The 23240-nt window shown below is 43.2% G+C and overlaps 1 protein-coding gene across 1 annotated transcript; it reads left to right on the top strand.

The window, feature by feature from the left end:
• The first annotated feature begins 9010 nt into the window (after positions 1-9010).
• TSNAX (translin associated factor X) lies at positions 9011-22720 on the top strand. The gene is made up of 6 exons (XM_079763484.1): positions 9011-9169; positions 9666-9770; positions 11688-11802; positions 12964-13094; positions 17302-17429; positions 20848-22720. The coding sequence occupies exons 1-6, from the start codon at positions 9154-9156 to the stop codon at positions 21223-21225; spliced, it is 873 nt and encodes a 290-aa protein (XP_079619610.1). The 5' UTR covers positions 9011-9153; the 3' UTR covers positions 21226-22720.
• The last annotated feature ends 520 nt before the right edge of the window (positions 22721-23240 follow it).

Genomic DNA, 23240 nt, shown 5'->3' with positions numbered 1-23240 from the left:
TCAGTGGATAGAGCGTCAGCCTGTGGACTGAAGGGTCCTGGGTTCGATTCCAGTCAAGGGCACATGCCCAGGTTGTGGGCTCAATCCCCACTGGGGGTGGGGGGGGGTGCGCAGGAGACAGTCGATCAATGATTCTCTCTCATCATTGATGTTTCTCTCTCTCTCTCTCTCCCTTTCCCTTCCTCTCTGAAATTAATAAAAATATTTAAAGAAAAATCCCAGGCATATGACCTGATTGGTTCATAGGTCAACACTCAATCACTGAGCCATTCTGGCCAGGGTGATCTTTTCCTTTGCACTGTAATCGAGTCATCCCATCTATTAAATATTTTTGTTTCATATATATCATCCTTTTCAGCTCTGGAATTTCCATTTGACCTTTTCTCTGTATAGCTTCTCTCTCTCTCACCTCATTATGTCCACATTTTTCTTTACATCCTTGAGCGTATTTATGAAAGGTGTTTTAAAGGATCTATCTGCTAATACCACAGTATTTCTGCATGTGATTCAACTGGACCAGTTTTTCTTTGCTTATGGAAATGTATTCCCTTTGGGGCATGTTTAGTAATTTTTAATTGGATTTTGAACATTGTGAATAACTTATTGTTGAGTGCTAGATTTTATTTTTTTTTCCTTAAAAAGGGCTGGACTTGTTCTGGCATAAAGCTGTATACATTTCTGAAACATTTAAAAAGCTTTGCCCTAGCTGATTTGGCTCAGTGGGTAGAGCCTTGACCTACAGACTGAAGGGTCCCAGGTTCAATTCCTGTCAAGGGCACATACCCAGATTGCGGGCTCGATCCCTAGTAGGGGGCTTGCAGGAGGCAGCCTATCAATGATTCTCTCTCATCATTGATGTTTCTATCTCTCTCTCCCTCTTCCTTCCTCTCTGAAATCAATAAAAAATATATATTTAAAAAAAAGCTTTGTATGTTGTTCTTGAGAAGTCTAATGCCAGTTTAATTTTCTTGCCTATTTTGTAAGTATTTTATCGTTATGCCTGGAGACTCTGAGGCTTTTTCTTTCGTCTTTAGAATCTAGTGATTTTTTCCAAAATATGTCTCAGAATTCATAATCGGTCATTTTCTCCATAAATGTGGTGAGCGCCTTCAATACTTAAGTTTTCTTGCTTCTGGAAAGTTACTTTAAAAATCTTAAACACTAGTTTTGTTCCATTGTTTTATTTCTCTTCTTCAAAAATTCCAAGTATGTGTATGTTTAATTTATGTGCGTGCCTGCTTTCTATTCCTATCACATCCTCCCTGATCCCTTTTAAAAATGTCTTTATCTCAGTTTCATTCTTTTGCTCTTTTACTAGCTTTCTTCCATGATTGTTAGTAGACTTTTATTTGAATTCCTTTTTCCTTGTAGTTTATTCTTCACTGTTTAGAACCGTGTCTTTTTCTCCAGTTACTTTTCTGAGTTTGATCAATTCTTGCTGCATTTCCCCCAGGGTTTTAAAATGTAACTTAATTTTATTTTGATGCTTTCTTTTTCACGTTTCCAACAAAAATCCTTCTTTGGCAGTTGCTGGAGGTCTGGGTCATTTCTTTGATATTTTTGCAACTGTACCGAGTCTGAAAGAGCCTTAACCTTTTGCACTCGGATGTCGAGTGTGACTCGACATGGTTAGCATTAGAATAAAGGAATCGAGAAAAAAGCAAACGAGTGCAAAGGGTTAATGAAAATTAAATTGTTTTCTGTACTGAATGAATTTCAATCAGATTTCAAAATGAACATGCAAAAAATAAATAAATAAAGGAAGAGGCAAATGAACATTTCTCACTTGAATGTGGTGCAGTGTGACGATGATGAGAAATTCATTGCTGTTAGAGAAGATCTACTTTTGAACAAGTTTAGAATGAAATGTCTAAAGCGTTTCCCTTGCATTCCTATTGCATACATTTTAGAAAATCAATTTTATATTAAACTAGAGGCCCATTGCATGAAGATTCGTGCAATAGGCCTTCCTTCCCCTGGCTGCCGGCACTGGTTTTCCTCCGACACCCAGGACCCGGTCCGCAGAGGAGCCAAGCCTTCAGCCTTCAGCCTTCAGCCTTCAGCCTTCAGTCTTCACTTAGGTGGAGCCTTCAGTCTCACTCCGTGCCTGTGTATGCAAATTAACCCAACTTTTTTGTTGGGTTAATTTGCATACTCACTCCTGATTGGCTGGTGGGTGTCATGGAGGTACGGTCAATTTGCATATTTCTCTTTTATTAGTGTAGATTCCGTTTTGAGAACTACTTTCAAAAGAATCAAAGTATTTCAGAAGTCTTTAGGAATGTTTATGTCATTGAGATCTGTGACCATGCTCTCTGATTTCACATGTCTTTGATAAGTTTCATGAGCACTTCAATGAAATGTAAATGTACAGCTTCCTTACGTAGGTCAGAACGAACCCATGAATGGGCTGGAGACAAGTGTAGGATTTTTGCTCCAAAGAGGACAAAAATAGAGCGGTGATTAAAGGGAGTAGTGGAGTCGAGCAAGACAATTTTTTAAAAATATACTTTTATTGATTTCAGAGAGGAGAGAGGAAGGGAGAAGGGAGAGAGATATAGAAACATCAGTGATGAGAGAGAATCATCGATCGGCTGCCTCCTGCACGTCCCCTACTGGCGATCAAACCCACAACCCGGGCATGTGCCCTTGACCGGAATCGAACCTGGGACCCTCCAGTTGGCAGGCTGAGGCCCCATCCACCAGAGCCAAACCAGCTAGGGCAGCAAGACAACTTTTGAAAGATGGGAGAAAAAAGCATGCTCACTGATAGGAATTATCTACGGAACCCTTATAAAAAGGATGTGGGGGGAGGGGGGACCAAGAGCCGGAGTCTGAAGCTGAGGGGTTAAATGCTGGCCAGGCTGTAACAGAAAGCCAGGCTGAATCACACTCTTATAAGTATTTTAAACAGGAAGCTCTGGAGAGGCTTTTACGTACTGTTGGACGTGACCTATAGGCGTCTGGCTGCCGATAAAGAGTTCCAAGTGGAGAGAGAGGTCACTTTCAGCGCTGCCAGCTCTCTGCCAGGACCTTTACCTGGCTGGCCTCATGCACTGCAAACTCACGGTGTTTAAAACAGCTCATTTCCGCCCAGCCTGCGTCGCTCAGTGGGTGAGCGTTGACTGGAGCATGGAGCTCACTAAACTGAAATCTCACTGGAGAACTGAGAAAAAACTGCACCTTTCTTCAGAAAGTTCCAGTTTGGCCCCAGAAACTGAAAGCAGAATCTGCTTCCTGAATAATTCAGATAATTGCCTCAAACCCCATGCTTTTTGTCAAAGTTGGAGAGATCTGACTTCAAATGACAGGTGATCAAGTTAAAATCGTGTTTGGATGGACCTTGTTTTACCTTTTTCCTTTCTTTTTTTTAAATCCTCACCGGGCCAAAACCTAGGTATGTGCCCTGACCAGGGAATGAACCTATGACCTTTCAGTGTACAGGATGACGCTCTAACTAGCTGAGCCAGCCAGCATGGGCTTGACAGACCTTATTTTAAGCTCTTTTGGAAAGAAAGAAAAAAAAAAGATAACCATTTACTGTTTCATTAAACATTTCTATGCTTTTTGAAACAAAGAAAATAATAAAAGTACATTTCAACATTGAATGCATAGAACATACAGTATCACTTTAAGGAGATAGCATAAATGAGCAGTTAGGCTAGGTTGGCATGCTACACTCTTCATCAATTGATTTACAACTCTATACAGTCAAGGCAAAACTATGTCATCCTGCCCTAACAGGTTTGGCTCAGTGGATAGAGCGTCGGCCTGCGGACTGAAGGGTCCCGGGTTTGATTCCGGTCAAGGGCATGTACCTTGGTTGCGGGCACATTCCCAGTGGGAGTGTGCAGGAGGCAGCTGATCGATGTTTCTAACTCTCTATCCTTCTCCCTTCCTCTCTGTAAAAAATCAATAAAACATATTTAAAAAAAACAAACAAACAAAAAAAAAAACTATGTCATCCTAAGCCTTCTTCCATCGTTTCCCTCCTTCCATATGCTGTCTCCAAGGCCCATGGGTTCCTCCTAGGGCCACAGCAAGACGTGTGAAGGTCTCAGTCTAGTGAGGTGCTGCTCATTCAACTGTTTAATGGGAGGGTGGGAAGCTAAGCATCATTTAACTATTATTTCAGAATTATTCGACAGATGGGAGATGGGACCGAAAAGAAGGCAGGACCAGGAAATTAGCAGGACTCAGAAGGTGGGAACCAGACTGCAGACACAAGGGTGGCCTCAAACCCTTTCCGGAGGCAATCCATGGCGGGCCCAGCAGCATAGCCAGGCTGCCCCTCGAAAAACAAACGTAAGGCTTGCACTTCCGCCGAGGATTCTGGGGGGTCCAGGCTATCCACGGGGCACAGTGAGGCCATCAGAGGGCATCGGTCTTTGAACTTGGCACTGACGAAGATGTGACAGCAACCTCAACCCACCTCACAGCAGCACTTCCTTATGGCAGCCAAGGAAGGACATGTGGGCACAGCTCAGATGCTTGAGGGCTGATATCAACTCCCAAGATGAAAGAAACCCACTCGTCCTGCCTCTGGTCAGCACGTGGACTCTCCAGACATCACCCTGGCTCGGCAGCTCCCCTGGAACGCAGACATCCTTCCGTCCTTTGGTCACAGGGTGACGGCGTGAGGGTGTTTCTCAATAAAGGCAATAAAATGCATGTGACTACTTGCAAGACGGGATCATGTCTGCAGCTTCGCTTCTGCCCGACCAGCTTGTGTGAGCTCCCCAAGCCAGCAGGGACCAGAGGTTCACATTACACCTTGTTCCCGCGAATCCCAGAGATGGCAATGAGGACAACAGTGTCAACTGAGGTCAAGATGGTAATGATAATATAACAATCCATCACTTGTAGTAGTGACGTATTAAGGATGCTAATGACAATAGTGATAATAATTAGTATTATTCCCTACTTCTAAAAAGAGAGGTGTCAACATTTATTAGGTGTGATGCGAAGAAAAAACCTATGCATTTTATATATAATTTCCAGAAACCAACTAACACCTCGGGAGGCAGATAAAAACACCTAAAACCTGGATGAAATCCATCTCTGATGCCTGATAAACAGGATCTGTTGATGCATTATTGGGTTCTAGGATTTCCTTTTGCTTCCCCAGCTGGAACCTCAAAAGGTGACATCCTTTAGAAGTAGAATCTTTGCAGGTGTCACTAGTTCAAATGGAGTCGTTTTGGATGAAGGTGGGGCCCTAAGTCCAGGGATTGGCGTCCTTCTAAGATGATGTGAAGACCCAAAAGGAAGGCCAGGGGACAACAGAGGCAGAGACAGGGGTGATGCAGCTGCAAGCCAAGGCAGACCAAGGATTACCAGCAGGCACCAGAAGCAGAGAGGCCAGGGCCCGGCCGGCGAGGCTCAGTGGTTGAGTGTCCACCTATGAACCAGGAGGTCACGGTTCGATTCCCAGTCAGGGCACATTCCCTGGTTGTAGGCTCGATCCCCAGTAGGGGGCGTGCAGGAGGCAGCTGATCAATGCTTCTCTCTCATCATTGATGTTTCTCTCTCTCTCTCTCTCTCTCTCTCTCTCTCTCTCTCTCTCTCTCTCTCTCTCCCTCTCCTAAATCAATATATAGAGCCACCATATTCTTGTTATTCAAGTACTTACTCATCACTGAAAATCAAAACAACGCATCATGAAATACCACGGGGGAGGAAGTGTGTTTTCCGTAAACTCGAAAGCCACATGCATGTGGCAGAAATGACTACTTTCATGGGCTAATCTAGGCACTTTCAAAAGAGGGCCGTTAAAAATCAAAGGTCCCGATAAGAGAGCATTTCTGTTTTCCATCTCAGAGTTTCCCCAAGCAGTCTCACCAGAACCAGAGGCAGATTTGCGATTAAGGTCCGATGCTCTTCCGGTAGCATTTACTCTGTCCATCATTCAGTTCTGAGTCAAATCATCAGCGTATCACAGGCTCCTAAACTTGCGTAACCTTTGACGTGCACCCAGGCAGGTACCACTCGGCTCCCTGCAGTCGTGGGAGAAACCTTTAGACATTGAACGTGTGTCATATTCATAGGAAAGTTGCAGGGGAAGTTCCTGCTTGGCTCATGTCATAATATATTCATTTGTTTTGCCCAAACAAGTCGATTTAATTGGGGATTTACTCATTTTCCCTGGCCAAACATGTTGATCCAACCTGATCTGGGCCACACAGAAATAGGCCATGCAGTTTGTCGGCAACAGAGACAGGAATAAAACTTGTTTGAAGTCAGGTAGCTTGACTAATCACATAAGGAATTTGCTCTGCACTGGTACACACCCTTTCTCAGAACTTTTAGTTCCTCAGACTTAAAATTAAGACAAGAGAGGCAACACTTTCCATTTTAGATAGTTTAATCAGTTCATTGGAAAGCATCTCCTAACAAGAGTTAGATATACACTGAGTGGCCAGATTATGATGATCGCTGAACGCATAATAATCTGGTCACTCGGGGTGTGTGTGTGTGTGTGTGTATGTGTGTGTATGTATGTGTGTGTGTGTGTGTGTGTGTGTGTATATATATATATATATATATATATATATATATATATATATATATATATATTTTAGAGGCCCGGTGCATGAATTTGTGCATGGGTGAGGTCCAGCCAGCCTGGCCAGGGGGAGGGGACATGGGCGGTTGGCCGGCCTGCCTGCTGGTCGAACTCCTGGTCGAGGGGACAATTTGCATATTAGCCTTTTATTATATAGAATATACACTGAGTGGCCAGATTATTATGCGTTCAGAGATCATCATCATCTGGCCACTCAGTGTATATCTAAAGCAAGTCTCCATGTATTTATCAAGTGTCTCTTATGGGCAAGGCACTGTGCTTTAAAAGAAAGAAGAGAGAAAAGAAAGGGGGGGTGGGGGTGGGAAGAAAGAAAAAGACGAAATATCTCCTCCAGAGTGAAGAGTGTGGGGGCGGGGGGCGGTTGTCTTTCCACGGAGCCCTGTTTCAAAGAGTCCAAGTCAGACTGAGCTTCCAAATGATTGCATCCTTCAAAGTGCCGTTCGTTGCAAAAAAAATTCACTCTATTTGACAATCAAGTTTGTCTATAAAGCTGGAGAAGAGAAAAAGGCCTAGAAGATGTAGGTGGACAGGCTCCTGTAAGAAGGCAACCAGGATAGGCTGCTGCGAGCCATCGATCTCCCCAAGTCAGAAGTGATAGTGAAGCAGGGATCAGAGGACCCACCCTGAAGCTGTGAGAAACCCAGGTGTAGCTGGGAGGATTCATACTGTGTGTGAAGGAATGGACCCACCCAAGGGGATGGCCAGCGAGGCCTCAGCCTGGGGCCAAGACCAGAGCTTTTATTGTTTAATCCTCACTCAAGGATATGTTTCCATTGATTTTTAGAGAGAGTGGAAGAGAGAGGGAAAGAGAAACATCGATGTGAGAGAAATGCATTGATCGGTTGCCTCCTGCATGATCCCTGACCAGGGCCCAGGCCGGGGAGGAGCCTGAAACCGAGGTAGGTGTCCTGGACTAGAATCGAACCCAGGACCCTTCGGTCCTCAGGCCTATGCTGTATCCACTGAGCCAAACTGGCTAGGGCCGAGGTCGGCAAACTGCGGCTCGCGAGCCACATGCGGCTCTTTGGCCCCTTGAGTGTGGCTCTTCCACAAAATACCACGGCCTGGGCGAGTCTATTTTGAAGAAGTGGCGTTAGGAGAAGTTTAAGTTTAAAAAATTTGGCTCTCCAAAGAAATTTCAATCGTTGTACTGTTGATATTTGGCTCTGTTGACTCATGAGTTTGCCGACCACTGGGCTAGGGCAAGACCAGAGCTTTTATTTATTTTTTAAAAATATATTTTATTGATTTTTTACAGAGAGGAAGGGAGAGGGATAGAGAGTTAGAAACATCGATCAGCTGCTTCCTGCACACCTCCCACTGGGGATGTGCCCGCAACCAAGATACATGCCCTTGACCGGAATCGAACCTGGGACCCTTCAGTCCACAGGCTGACACTCTATCCACTGAGCAAAATGGTTAGGGCAAGACCAGAGCTTTTAAATTCAAACGTGGCTTCTCCCCTACACCGTCTTGGGCAGATCACCATGGAAGCACTAGGCAGGTGTCTTAGGGCAATATGAGGGCAGCCCATGCCCTGGCCCGTGTGGCTCAGTTGGTTGGAGTATCATCCCATGCACCCAAAAGCCACAGGTTGATTCCAGGTCAGGGCACATGCCCAGGTTGAGTGCTTTGTCCCCCTACTGGGGACGTGCAGGAGGCAGCTGATCAATGATTCCCTCTCACTGATGTTTCTCTCCCTCTCCCTCTCCCTCTCCCTTCCTCTCTGAAATCAATAAAAAAATATATTTAAAAAAAATTAAATCAATCTGCCCTGGCTGGTGTAGCTCAGTTGGTTGAGTATCGTCCCATGAACCAAAAGGTTCCTGGTTCGATTTCTGGTGAGGGCACAAGCTCAGGTTGCTGGCTTGATCCCCAATAGGAGGCATCCAATCAATGATTCTCTCTCATCATTGATGTTTCTATCTCCCTCTCCCTTCATCTCTGAAATAAAAAATCTATTTAGAAAATAAAAATAAAAAGTAACTCGGTAAGGTTCCACCCCCATCCTAAGAAGACCTCCCCATAGGCACCCAAGTGGGTTGTTCCTTCCTCCCAGTCTGGCTTGAGCCCAGCAGGACCGGATTCGCTGGCGAACTACAACTCCCACTATGCATCGCGCTGGAGGCTGGGTCCTCTCTGAGGGAACGCGAGGGTGTTCCAAAGGCGCCTTAAGCAAAAAAAAAAAAAATCACGCACATTTCCCCCTGCCTTTCCACCTTCACACAGACCTCGCCTACCGGAGGACATATCGTCGTATTTATTAGCAGCGCACGCTGGGAAGCGTGTAGAGTCGCTTCTGTCGTCAGGCACGGCAGAGGGCACGCGGAGGCGAGGTCCTCCGGGACAGGCACGCGGCGGAGCTTAGTGGCTGAGAGACTTGGACGCAGACCGGAAGTGCGCGAGGGAGAAGGCGGGATGTGAGTGTCTGCGGCCGCGCGCTTCCGGCTCGTGCGTCGACGTCCAAGGGCCCCTGGCAGGCTCTTCCACTGCCGCCCCGCGCACTCTCCCCGGGTCCGAGAGGGAGACCCTCCGTCTCTACGCGTCTCGCCTCCGGCCGTGACGACATGAGCAACAAAGAAGGTGGCGTCTTCCACCGCCCTGGGCGTTATTTACCCCACGGGGGTGGATCTCCAGGCTTTTTGTAGGATTTCCCCCTCCCCTCCCCTCCCGAGGGATGCCCTCGCCCTGTGCAGGCCGGGGTGGGGGGGCGGCGGTCCCGGTGACACCGCCTTATCCTCTCCCCGCCTCCACCGCACACTCACACTGGCCCCATTGAACACCTCCACTTCCTTTAAATGCACGAACTGTTTTTAAACCACTTGGCGGGGCGATACTCCACCTCGTGCCAGAGGAAGGAACCTGTTGGGGGTGGCCTGGCCGAGCGAGTGGTGAGGTTTGGGGGGGAAAGAGTCGAGTGGGCCGCGGAAGCTTCCGAGGCCAGGGCCCTGTGGGCGTCCGGCTCTCCAGGCTGGAAGGCGGCGGCGGGGGGGGGGGGGCGGTTTGCCCGCCGACCCCGAGGGGTCGCCTCCGGGTGATGGGAGGGCCTGTCCGACGGTTCTCTTCTCCTCCGCGTCAGGACCCGGAGGGTTCAGGAAGAGGAAGCACGACAATTTCCCCCACAGCCAGCGGAGGGAAGGGAAGGACGTGAACGCGTCGTCACCCGTGATGGTGGCCTTCAAAGGTAAGTAAGTTCCCCGGAGCGCGCGCGGGCCCGGGCAGAGAGCCAAAGAGGTCGGAGTGTGCATGTTTTTAAAAAAATATTTTTTTTTTATTGATTTCAGAGAGGAAGGGAGAGGGAGAGAGAGAAACATCAGTGATGAGAGAGAATCATTGATGGGCTGCCTCCTGCACACCCCCCACTGGGGATCGAGCCCGCAACCCGGGCATGTGCCCTCGGCTGGAATAGAACCTGGGACCCTTCAGTCCGCAGGCTGACGCTCTATCCACTGAGCCAAGCTGGTTAGGGCATTTTTTTTTTTTTAAACCATACACACTTTAAAAATTAATTAAATAGATGGATATATACACCTAATATGTGTGTGTCTCCCTGATACGCATACACACCTGATACACACTGAGTGGCCAGATTATTATGATCTCTGAACGCATAATAATCTTGGCCATCGCGCGCAGAAGAAAAGGGCGGCTGAGAGTTTTAAGAGGCGCCTCTGTGGGTCGATTCCTTTTCCTCGCGTTGGGTGGTGCGAGGTCTGCAGTGAAGGTCAAGATGACAAAAATCTTGGGTTTCCTCCCCCCCTTCCCCCCCATTACGGGCCCACAGGTAAACGTTGGTGAATTGACGTGAGACAGTGCCACCTGGCCAAAAATTATCGCGAATCCGATATATGTCAGCACACACACACATTCACCCGTGCTGCTTGGCCACGGGAAAGGCGCATCACCAGGTGGTTCCGTGGGTGTGCCAGGCCCCGGCACTTGCGCCCACTCTGTAATCCCATGTGCTGGACCGCTGTGCTGGGCGCAGGCTGTAAGCGTGTTTACATCGTGGGCTATGTTACTAAGTAGGATGGCTATGGCGTCACGAGGCAAGAGGAATTTTTCATCTCCATTATAATCTTCCTGGAGGCCAGGTGCACGGATTCGTGCACATATAAAGGAAATTATTTAGAAAAAATACTTTAGAGGCCAGGGAGGGAGGGGGGGCTCCAGGGCATGTCCTGGGCGAGAGGGGCTGGACTCCAGCAGCAAGCTAACCTACTGGTCGGAGCATCTGCCCCCTGGTGGTCAGTGCACATCATAGCGGCTGGTCGACTGGTCAGACACTTAGCATATTAGGCTTTTATTCTATAGGATAGGATAAGGCCACCCTTCTAGGTGAGGTCCATTGGTGACCAGGATGTCGTTATGTACCATATCACTATATATCAGGTGTGTATGTGTATCAGGGAGACACACACATACACATATATACACACATTAGGTGTATATGTACATCTATTTAATTTTTTAAGTGTGTATCTTTTTTTAATCCTCACCTGAGAATATTTTCCCCATTGATTTTTTTTTTTTTTTTTTTAGAGAGAGTGGAGTGTAGTGAGGTGGGGCGGGGGGAGGGAGAAACATGGATTGGTTGCCTCCCACACGATCCCCAACCAGAGCCGGGAATCAAACCTGCAGCTGAGGTACATGCCCTTGACAGGGAATTGAACCCGCAACCCTTTGGCCCCAGGGCTGACACTCTAACCACAGCGCCAAACGGCCAGGGCACGTTGTGCATTGGTTTTGTTGCCTCAGCTAGACTTCCGGAGACGGATTGTATTTTTGCTTTGACTGGAGCACTTTGCCCAGAGTGGGAACTCCTGTCTATCAGTACATCTTGGATGGATAGATGTGTGTTCACAGTTTCATTATAAGGCTGTGAGTGGTAAAACCCAGTTAACCATATGTCTATGTAAAGAAAAGATATTTTAGTTACCAGCAGAGTCTTTAATTTCCAAGTACTTTAAAAATAGATAAGATGACGTTGTGCTCTTTATAGAGTAAATAAGAGTTGCTTTGTCATGAATAGTAACTATACTGTGTAATAGACTTTACTTACAGAATAATCATGCTGATGGTCATAATAATGTATTCTTAGCATTTCAGCAGGAACTTGATGCAAGACATGACAAATATGAGAGACTTGTAAAACTTAGTCGGGATATAACTGTAGAAAGTAAAAGGATAATCTTTCTGCTCCATAGGATTACAAGGTGAGTAAATCCTCTTAACTTTTCTTACAGTTGGATGCAATTCTAACTAGCTGCTAGAATATTCCGTGACTTATTTTTTTGAGCATTGGGTCAGAGGACATTAGCAGCAGGCACATTTATCAGTGAGTTTTGGTAGCTTGTGACTCTCAAGGAATTTTTTTCTTTATCCTTTCATTTCTGTAGGCTCTGCAGTGACATCTCTCATTCCTGATGTTGGTGATTTGTGTTCTTTTTCCTGATCTGTCTGGCTCCATGTTATTGATCTTAAAGGATCTTGGTTTTATGGCATTGTCCATTTTCCTACTGAAGTTACCCCTACTTGTTTTTTCCCGTTGCATGCTTGCTTTGGATTCATTTGCTCCTCTTTTTCTAGTTTCTCAAGGTGGAAGCTGAGATCAAAGACGAACTCTCCTTTCGAATGTAGACATTTAGTGCTGTAACTTTCCCTTTTGAGTCTCTAAGTACGCTTTAACTGCATTCCATGAACTTAGATGTGCTGTTTTTCATTTTCATTCCATTCAAAATACTTTCTCAGGGAGACTTCTCGGCTCCGTGTAGGTTTCTCATTCCTGCGCTGTCTCTTGGAAAGTTTCCAGGAACTGAGATAGCACAATCCGGAGGGCACATGTCCTTTTCCTCACCTCTCTCTCAGGGATCACTGTCCCGTGCTGCCTGTTGTCCAATGTCTGAAAACCATAGTTTTTATGTGTGTTTTTTTCTTTTTAGTTGTTTTTGGTGGGAGGATAATTTCTGCCCACGTTACTTCATCCTGACTAAAAGCAGACATATCCAGATGTCATATTGTTATGAACATAATTTTTCTTTTTAAAAAAAATTTAAATTCTTTATTGTTGAAAGTATTACAGATGTCTCCTTTTTCCCCCCATTGACCTCTCCCAGGCTGCTCCCACCCCCATGTAATTTTTCTTATAGTTATGATTATACATAGAGCTTTGTGTACTTTTTTTTTTTTCATTTAATAGTATGTTACAGCATTTTCCATGTGTTTACATAGTTTTAATAAAATCAGTTGTAGTTTTGAGTTAGTATCCAAATACAATATTTGTTTAGGCCTATGTTAAGTGATAATTAGATTATTTCAGTCTTCCTCTATAAAGCATCTGGCTGATGTCTTAAAAGTTCCCAATATCTTGGTTATAGTGCTCCTGATATAGAGGAAATACTGACTGAGGCGGAAATTAAATTGGATGGTGTCAGACAAAAGATACTGCAGGTGGCCCAGGAGCTCCTGGGAGAGGAGATGCATCAATTCCATAGAGCCATTACGACAGGTGAGTTCTCTTCAACGCTAACATTTTAAAATAGTGTGTTACCTGATTTATGTGTGCGTTGCATGAATTTTAATAGGTACTTGGTAACATATTATGGGCTTTTAAAAATTGGGACTGCTGCGTAGTAATGTAAAGGTAATAAAAAACATTTAATTGGCTTTATTTTTCTCAAAGTGCAGTTACAGTCATTGATAGATTTTAATAAAGTCTGTTTCCTAGTAACTGTTTTCTCAATGACTTTATTCTTGAATGTGTGGAGTGGATTCAGACAAGGGGCACTGAACTCCCAGCATAGGGGTAGCTCACAGGTGGCTCTAAAGTTTCAGCTTTAGTAGGTTCATGAAGGAGAATATATCACCTAGCCAGGGGGATCCAAACATCTCTGGTGTGCCTCCATACGGGAATTTTAGGGTGGCACTGAGTTTATATTCGTTTTAAAAGTTCCAGGGAATACTGTATCTTGGTGATTATCACCATTTGCAAATTAGAGTTGATCCTTGAACACAGAGACTAGGGGTGCCAACCAACACCCCCACCCCCGGCAATAAAAAATCCATGTGTACCCCTAGCCAGCTTGGCTAAGTGGGTAGAGGGTCGACCTGTGGACTAAAGGGTCCTGGGTTCGGTTCCAGTCAAGGGCACGTGCCTTGGTTGCAGGCTCCTCCCGGGCCCGGACCCTGGTTGGAGCTCATGTAGGAGGCAGTCAATCGATGTGTTTCTCTCCCATGGATGTTTCTCTTTGTCTTTCCTTCTCTCTTCTATTCTCCCTAAAAATCATTGGAAAAATACCCTCGCATGAGGATTAACAACAACAAAAAAATCCACATATAACTTTCCCAGAACTTAACTACTGATTGTTGTCCATAGGAAGCCTTCCTGGTAACATAAACAGTTAATGAACACACATTTTGTGTGTTATGATTAATATGCCGTGTGCTTACAATAACACTAGAGAAAAGAATATGGTATTAAGAAAATCATAAGGAACAGAAAATACATTTACAGTGCTGTACACACTTATTGGGGGGAAAAATCCACGTTTAAGTTTAGACCTGTGTTCAAGGGTCCAAAATAGTTGCATAACTGTTTAAGTGCTTGATTCTCTCCTTGCCATCGTTTTTTTAATGTAAGTACACTGACAGGAGAGAAGAGAGGAAGGGAGAGAGAGACAGAAACATCCATGATGAGAGAATCATGGATCGGCTGCCTCCTGCACGCCCCCTACTGGGGACCAAGCCTGAAACCTGGGCAGGTGTCCTTGACTGGAATCCAGCCTGGGACCCTTCAGTCCCCAGTTAGATGCTCTGTCCACTGAGCCAAACCAGCAAGGGCTCATAACAAGTCTTTAAAATAAAACTAGGTTCTTTAAGTTGAAGCAGTAAGAATTCTTTTTTCTTAAAGTTAAGTAATCAGTCAAATGAAGAGGTATCTGGGACTTAAAAATTTGCTGACAGATATTTTATTTGATAAAACACAGGTTACTTATCATTAGCGTAGCATTAACAATATGATGCTTATGAATAGCTTGCTGTTTGTAATTGTTAAGTGCTTGTTTTGGTGTTGCTCCAAATAGTTGTTCTTTTGCCTTGGAGATAAAACAATTCTGGCACTGAACTAAAGGAGTTCTCGGCTTTTCCTCATTAAGAATAGTGCTAATGGCACGCAGAGCGGTTCCCTACGGGACACTTGTGTGAGCTCAAACACTGAGCATCCTACTCATAATGGAACAACAACAAAAGGTTAGGTCTGTTTTCTGCACACTTCTTATCAGAGTAGATTACGGATTGTCCCAAGGGATGGCTAAACAAATGAGCGAATCATTAGTTGCTTGAAATAAGTCACTTAACAGTTTTTTGTGCCCTGTCAATTTTTTGTTTTTCTCTTGTTGAAAAATTAACAGTTGGAGAAAATGTCATACAAGTCAAAGAAAGTAAATTATGTTTATATATATATATATATATATATATATATATATATATATATGTATGTATTTAGTGTATATCACTACGAGGATAAAAATTGTCATTTCAATTTCATACACGAAGCTAAGTTCATACCCTAACTGATATTTTCATTCTCTTACCCGAGAATGTGAATGATGGGTTAAGTGGACATTTTGGGCCAGTTAGAGATATTTCTTAGCTACTGTTCTTTATATTCATGGCCTTTATTATATCCCGAAGACGAAGGTATAATTTTTACCACTTCATAAGTGGGGGATTCAGACTCTCACGAGTTAAGCAACTTGCCCAAGGTCATAAGCTAGTAAGTAGAGCCATGGATTTCATACCGCATGGGTGTTGACTTGAGAATCTAACCCCAGGTAAAGGCTTTAACTTGCTTAAACTCTCCTCCCCCCAATATTAAGCTTTTCCTTATAAACCCACCCACATTATGGCTCTGATGTTCTTTTTCCATAGTACTTAACATATGCCTAAGTCAAACAGGTCCTTATTCCTTGACAAACTGTCTTAGTTTACAATGCCTTAATAGGATAAAGAATAGTGATCCATTAACATAACTTAGCTATTACTTTTTACTATTATAGCGCATATTGGACTAACCTTTTGGAATAATAATGGCCTCTTTTAATTGTGAGTTAATACATTGAAACAAAAACAAAAAAAAGCCCCACTGCATTCTAAGTTATATTTCTAACAAAAATTACTACCTGTCATTCTTATTTATTTATTTATTTATTTTTATATATTTTATTGATTTACTTACAGAGAGGAAGAGAGAGGGATAGAGAGTTTAGAAACATCGATGACAGAGAAACATCGATCAGCTGCCTCCTGCACAACCCCCACTGGGAATGTGCCCACAACCAAGGTACATGCCCTTGACTGGAATCGAACCTGGGACCCTTCAGTCCGTAGGCTGACGCTCTATCCACTGAGCCAAACCGGTTTCGGCCTGTCATTCTTACTTTAATTATTCTCAGTGTAATTCAAGTGACAGAGGAGGGCCCTTGTACCGATCTGTTATTCTACGTCAATCCTACAGTGTGGGTTGATGCTTGTACTTAACAAATGAGGATATCGAAGTTCAGTGAAGTTGCTGCTATGAACAAACATTGACCTGCAAGTCTTGGTGGGAACATAATAAATACTCTCAGTTCTCTTGGGTATCCACCCAGGAGTGGAAGAGCTGGGGGCATATGGCAAACAGTTTTTTTGAACGACTAAAAGCCTGGAAAGAAAGTGCAGGCATGAAATTGGAATTTATAATGGAACCTCTTGTCTTGTCTGTTCACCTTTGTAAGAATAAGTAAAAGTAACCAGAAGCCTTTAATTGGGCTTCCTTGTATATATTCTAAGAGAAGAACGAGGAGAAAAATAACATGACAAAAAAGCAGCCTACAAACTTCGCTCTTACTGGCAGCTGTTTCTGTAAATAATTCTAATTGGATTTCGTCCAAGGCAAAAGCAGAAGGGGAAGGCATTGTTTGATGGGATATGGCAGTGGATTGAAAATTTTCACCTTGGGGATTAGTCACTGAAAATAGCGGATGTTCTTTTCATCAACTTGAAACATAACTTGTTTAAACATCCTTTAACCTACATGTGACCCAGAAATGCTTTTCAGTGTTTGGGGCCAGGTGGCCTTGAACTTTCTCCATGGTATAGCACGAAACTCAATTTCTATGGAGTAGAATTGGCCACCTCATCTCTGCAGTAACTTTAATCAAACACACCCCAAAGACAACTTAGTTAATGACTAGATATGCTTGGAAATGTAATATTTGATAACCACCCACATTAAGAGAGATTGACACCACAGATGAATTTAAAAAATTTATTTATTAAATTGATTGGGGTGACATTGGTCAACATGAACATATAGGCTTTATGTGTGGGTTTCTATGTTACAAGATCTGTCTATTGCACCATGTGCCCACACCCAAAGTCAGATCTCCTGTCACTTCATATTATGACCCCTTCTCTCCCCACCCCCTTCCCTCTGGCAACCGCCACTCTGCTGTTTGTGTTCACAGGTTTCAGTTTTATGAGGGAAATCACGTGGTTCTTGGCTTTTTCTGTCTGACTCCTTTCACTTGGCATGGTGTTCTCAGGGTCATCCCTGCTGTTCAAATGTCGCTAACTCTCAAACCCAGGGCTAGCGCTTGGTAGGCGTGCACTAAGCTTTGTTTAGCCAGGCAATATTTAATGGTTTTCTTCAGTAATTTTCTTGGTTGGTTTTTCAGGACTACAGGAATATGTGGAGGCCGTCTCTTTTCAACACTTTATCAAAACACGATCACTTATCAGTATGGATGAAATTAATAAACAATTGGTATTTACAACCGAAGACAATGGGAAAGAAAATCAGACTGTAAGCATTTAAAACCATATTTCACATTTATGACATTATTCATGTAACAGTATAATGATTGTAGGCGGTGTATACTAGGTGACAGTTGTAGGAATATTGAGATGGCGGTGTTCTTTCTAAAGTGTGGTTTCATAGATTCCCATGCAGGGAAATGCCTTTTTGACTATTTTAGTTAGTGGGTAGAACAAGAACAGCTGTGGGTATAAGTCACCCTGTCCACCTGACGCATTACTGAGTGATCACTGTACGTTCAGTTTCGCTGTCACTGTTTACTGTGTGCCCTTTATAAGCACTACCTTAAAAAAAATGTGTTGCCTTTATTGGCTTTAATTCAAGATACATCTATAATCCTCACCTGAGGATACTGTTCCATTGATTTTTAGAGAAAGTGGAAGGGAGGAGGAGAGACACAGAGAGAGAAATATCGATGATGTGTTGGTTGCCTCCCGCACACGCCCCGACGGGCCAGGGATCGAGCCTGCAACCAAAGTAGGTGCCCTTGGCAGGACCCGAACCCAAGACCTTTCAGTCTGCAGGCCGACACTCTGTCCACTGAGCCAAACCAGCTAGGGCTCATTGCATCCTTTTTCAATCTAATGAGGCAAGAATGATCACCCTCACTTTACAACCAAGAAAATGGGCTTATCAGAAGCCACACAACTGATGAGGGTGATGCCAGCTTTGAAACCAGGTGTTTTGAATGCAAACTAGTGCCCTGGGTCTCAAGATACAGTATTCAAGCAGTGAAGTGAGATTTTTAAATACTTGATATTTCCTGACATATTAGTATACTTAAAGATAAAATTAAAGTTTTTTTCTTTATTTTTACCTTTTTTTCTGTTTTAGTATTTAAAAATTACTCAGAGTCAAAAGATGTAAGAAGCTATAGAAATAATGTTTTCTTGAATATTAACTAAAATGTTCATATTGAAATCGGGAGACTTAATTTGACATGACAGATAGAAACTTACTTTAAGAAGGTATGCATTTTCTCAATTTTTAAATTATATGAAGTTTCTAAAGGAGGAAATGCATTTTAATAAGCTTTTTTCTCTGAAATCAACTTTTAGTTATAACCAGGGAACTCCTGTCTAATGATAGAAATAAGAACATTAATATTTTCTTTTTTTTTTTTTAATATATTTTATTGATTTTTACAGGGAGGAAGGGAGAGGGATAGAGAGCTAGAAACGTTGATGAGAGAGAAACATCGACCAGCTGCCTCCTGCACACGCCCTACTGGGGATGTGCCCACAACCAAGGTACATGCCCTTGACCGGAATCGAACCTGGGACCTTCCAGTCCGCAGGCCGACGCTCTATCCACTGAGCCAAACCGGTTTCGGCAAGAACATTAATATTTTCTTAAGCAAAAGTTATTTCTATAAACGACCTATGCAATGGAGCCCTCTTCCCACTACTACAGTTTACCTGCCCTTCCTAAAAAGATGCCCTGTCTCTACCAGTAATAGGAACGAAACAGAGCGGGCAGTTTAAAGGCACCAGGAAATCCAGAAGCGGACTTTGGATACTTACTCCTTTCTGTCAGTAACTAGCTGTGATTCCCTCTGGTGTTTCTTGGACCTCATCTCATTTCATCTCATACTTTACATTGCGAGGACTGGACCAGATGGTCTCGGAAGAGTAGTCCCACAGTATGGAGTGATCTCAGTTAGTAATACCTCCATTTGACTGCCATTTCCTTGCTTGCTTCTCAGCGACTCTGTTATCTATAAAGTTCACATTCCTAAATGTGCCTTGATACCCATTTATATTTCTAGACTCATCCTGTACTGCTTCTTCCTTTATTTTTATTTTTTAATATATGTTAATTGATTTTTTACAGAGGGGAAGGGAGAGGGATAGAGAGTTAGAAACATCGATGAGAGAGAAACATCGATCAGCTGCCTCCTGCACACCCGCTACTGGGGATGTGCCCACAACTAAGGTCCATGCCTTTGACCGGAATCGAACCTGGGACCCTTCAGTCTGCAGGCCGACGCTCTATCCACTGAGCCAAACCGGTCAGGGCGACTTCTTCCTTTAAACCTGACTCGGAAGAAAACCCCAGTAGTTTCTCAGCTGTACAACTCAGTTGTCACCCACAGGCCTTTGCAGCCAGCTCCCTCTCTAAAGTGGCCTCCATTGTGATTTCGACTTCCCCTAAGTCTCAGACAGGCTTTTAATCGCAATTTAAGCATCGCCTCTTCCTGAAAGAATGCAGCATGTAGAGAGAAATCGATGTGGAGAGAGACTTACATGATCATGATAATGGTGATTGATAGCAGCTAACATTTATTGAGTATTTACTTTGTGTTGGGCACAATGCCAAGAACTTGGTAAATATTATTTCTTCCTTGAAATAAACCTCTGAGGTAGGTACTGTTATCCCATTTTACAGATGAGGAAACTGAGGTTTAGAGAGATGAAATAACTTGCCCAAGGGCATACACCTTATGAAGCAAGGTCCTGGAAGAGGTGGGAGGAGATGGGTCAAGGTCATTTGGAAGAAGAGTTAACCTCAAACATCACCTGAGACTGGAGGATAGAAGGTAAAGATGGGTGTGGACCGAAGTTTTCTTTTGTAGGCAAAAGGCCATTGAGAGCTCGTGCCAGGTGACCTGGCAACATGACCAGGCCATTGACAGTAGGTTTGGGATTAAGTAGGGGGCTGAGGAGGTGATGACGGTTTGGAATAATGTCTAAGGAGACTGGAGAGAGTGAAAGGATTGGTGAGTCATTTGTAGTGGGACAAACTACAGATGCAGATGTAATTATTATTTTTCAGCTCAGTGGGACTCGACCACTTGAATAAAGTACTAACAAAAGTAGGTTTTAACATTGATTCAGGCTGTGTTTTTTCTGGGTGCAGTAGAAAAATAGGAGCCTAAAGGAACTGAGGAGGATGTAGCAAGAGAGTAATCAATGAGGGTGGTCAGTGCTGAGTAGGGATAGGAGAGAGGCCGGAAATGGCTGAGTGGCTTAGGAAAACAGTAGGTTTTGGATTAAGTAGGGGGCTGAGGAGAATAATCACAAACGTGGAGGGCTTGGAGATTTGTTATTTAAATAAGTACGTTTGTCATGCAGTAAAGTAGTTGGGCCTTGTTTAAGAATGCTTTAACTTTATTTTGTATGTCAAGTGAAGTTGGAAATAGTTGACTTTATAATGATACAGTATTAGATTTCAAAGTTATCTTGAACTAATTTCATTAAACTCCCTACCCAAGGCATGGATTCCTCTTGGAACATCACAAATAGTCTTTAGACAAAATAGTTCCTGGAAGGTCCTATTTAGAGAAGATTAGCATGGCTGACCGGCTATTGGTTTTGTACCTTATAATAAATGCGACACATGCATGTTCCCTCTTTCTCACCGGGTGTTTTCTTTGTATGTGTGTGTGTGTGTGTTCTTTTCCCAGCCCTCTTCCGATGCTCACGATAAAGAGTTTGATACTTGGAGACTGAGAATCACCCCTGTCGATTACCTCCTGGGAGTGGCCGATCTGACTGGCGAGTTGATGCGGATGTGCATTAACAGTGTGGGCAACGGGGACATCGACACCCCCTTTGAAGTGAGCCAGTTCTTACGCCAGGTGTATGATGGGTTCTCATTCATTGGCAACACCGGCCCTTACGAGGTGTCCAAGAAGCTCTATACCCTGAAACAGAGCCTGGCCAAAGTGGAGAATGCCTGCTATGCCTTGAAAGTCAGGGGCTCAGAAATCCCCAAACATATGCTGGCTGATGTCTTTTCAGTTAAAACAGAAATGATTGATCAAGAAGAGGGCATTTCTTAGAATAACATCGCCAGCTGTTATTCTCTGGAACTCCTAAGAGAGACCAGTTTGTAAGACTGTTATTTGGTATTTGTATTTGACTTTATTGTGGCTTTTACATAGGAGAATTTCAGTTTCACTTGTTTTGAATTATAAACAAGCTGTACATAAAATTTATCAAAATGAATCATTTTCTATGTCTTACTCATGAAAGCTTGCATGCAAATGTTTGCCTAGAGGCCTCTCTGAATTTTTGCGGGCTAAATTCCATCCCTGGTCTCTGTCATGTGAATGTGCTGAGTGCACTTTCTGCACCCGTTTCGCTTCACTGGGTGTGGGTTTTGACTCTAGTAATTAGTGGAAGCCAATCATAATTTAAGTCGTTGGTTTTGTAATATATAGAAAAGACTTTCTAGTTATACACCTGGACTTGAGCTTTTTGTTTAAATTTCTTGGCAGTATTGTGCCAAGCCTCCAAAATAGGCTTATTCCATAGAACAGAATTAAAATGACTAAGTTATCAATATACTTCAATTTTATGTGGCATCATGGTAAGAATTGACAGTATGTTCTGGCTACTTTAGGCCACTTTGAATCCATACGATGAAATAGCCTTCCAGAAAAATTGACAGATACCCAGATGTTAGTTTCTACATTTAACTTCTGTGCTTTATCACAGAAAATCTGATAGAGAATTGGAATTAATATTGTCATATTTTTACTGGTGTTTGAGTTGAATTATATACTTGTACATACAACTGTACAACTTTTAGTAGTGATTAGTTAGCAATTTTTTTGTTGTCTATTATATTGACATTAGGCGTGTTTGGAGACTTCCCTATTTTAGCATCTATAAGAAATTATATTTAAGTAATTATAATGAAGTTTTGAAATTTTTGAAATACTAAGTTAACCCAAACCTTTATAGTTGTCTAGTTGTGTTAATCGATAGTATAAAAAGTTGCCAAAGAAAACTTATCCTGTACAATTCAGCAATAAGACAATTGTCAACACATTGGGAACAGCAGTGGTAGTTTCTGGTTATATTTAGCGTTGGCATTTGCCTACAGAAATTAGTTGTAGCTGTCCCCTGTGCTGTGAAACCGACCTGAGCATGACGCTGTTGGCCGACAACCAGACATTTCCATTGGGTTTTGTAAGTTTTGAAAATCTAGCAACTGGATGTTATTTTTTGAAAGATTAGCTGCTCTGTTTGTAAGGGCTGATTCTTTGAAAGTGTAATTTCCTTCCAACAAATTACCTAGAGAAAAATAAAACATAGGCATGCCTAATAAATGAGGTTCGTTTGATAGTTAGTTTGTTTTGGTGGTAGTGAGTTTTTTGTTTCCCTGTTCAAAGATATATTGCCGAAATGTAGTCTCATGACATATTTTTGTTTCTTTTGCCACTTGAAGTTAAATTTATGTTAAAAGCAAAATATCTTACAGATGTTTAAAACTGAAGTCTTTGAATAAAATACTAAAACATAAAGTTAATCTTACTTTTATTATGGTGAGAAATACTTAAATTGTTGTATATAACCCCCCTCCGCCATCACCATTTATCCCCTTGATGCCCTCTTTCACTCCTCCCCACCCCCAATCACCACACTGTTGTCCATTGTTATATATAATTTTTGGCCCAAACAGGAAACCCAATATAGATGAGCTTGATAGGGAGATTTACTATTTCTTAAAATAGGTCCAGAGGTTGGGCGCGTTTCAGGAAAGACATTTCTCCCATCGCATTCACCCAGACCAGGTCACGTTCTCATTCCTCTGAGCCAGTCACTGGAAAGGAGGACTACTTCACCTGGATTGGCCAAGTGCACTTGATCCGAGAGGAGGCGGGCGAGGACAAGACATCAGATTCGGAGCGGGGAGGCTGCCTTGAGTAGGTAGTGAACTGTCCCCGTTCTAGGTTGTTGATACCCTTTTAAAAATATATATATTTTTATTGATTTCAGAGAGGAAGGGAGAGAGAGAGAGAAGCATCAATGATGAGAGAGAGGCATTGATTGGCTGCCTCCTGCACAC

Source organism: Cnephaeus nilssonii, assembly GCF_951640355.1.
Source record: "Cnephaeus nilssonii genome assembly, chromosome: 23".
Lineage (NCBI taxonomy): Eukaryota > Metazoa > Chordata > Mammalia > Chiroptera > Vespertilionidae > Cnephaeus > Cnephaeus nilssonii.
This window is presented reverse-complemented; position numbering and strand designations above follow the sequence as displayed.

What these genes read in the sequence shown, in the direction of transcription:
- TSNAX (XM_079763484.1), top strand. An exon ending in CTGCTCCATAGGATTACAAG is followed by an intron (nt 11,803 to 12,963) that starts GTGAGTAAATCC and finishes TCTTGGTTATAG; the next exon opens with TGCTCCTGATATAGAGGAAA. An exon ending in CCATAGAGCCATTACGACAG is followed by an intron (nt 13,095 to 17,301) that starts GTGAGTTCTCTT and finishes TTGGTTTTTCAG; the next exon opens with GACTACAGGAATATGTGGAG.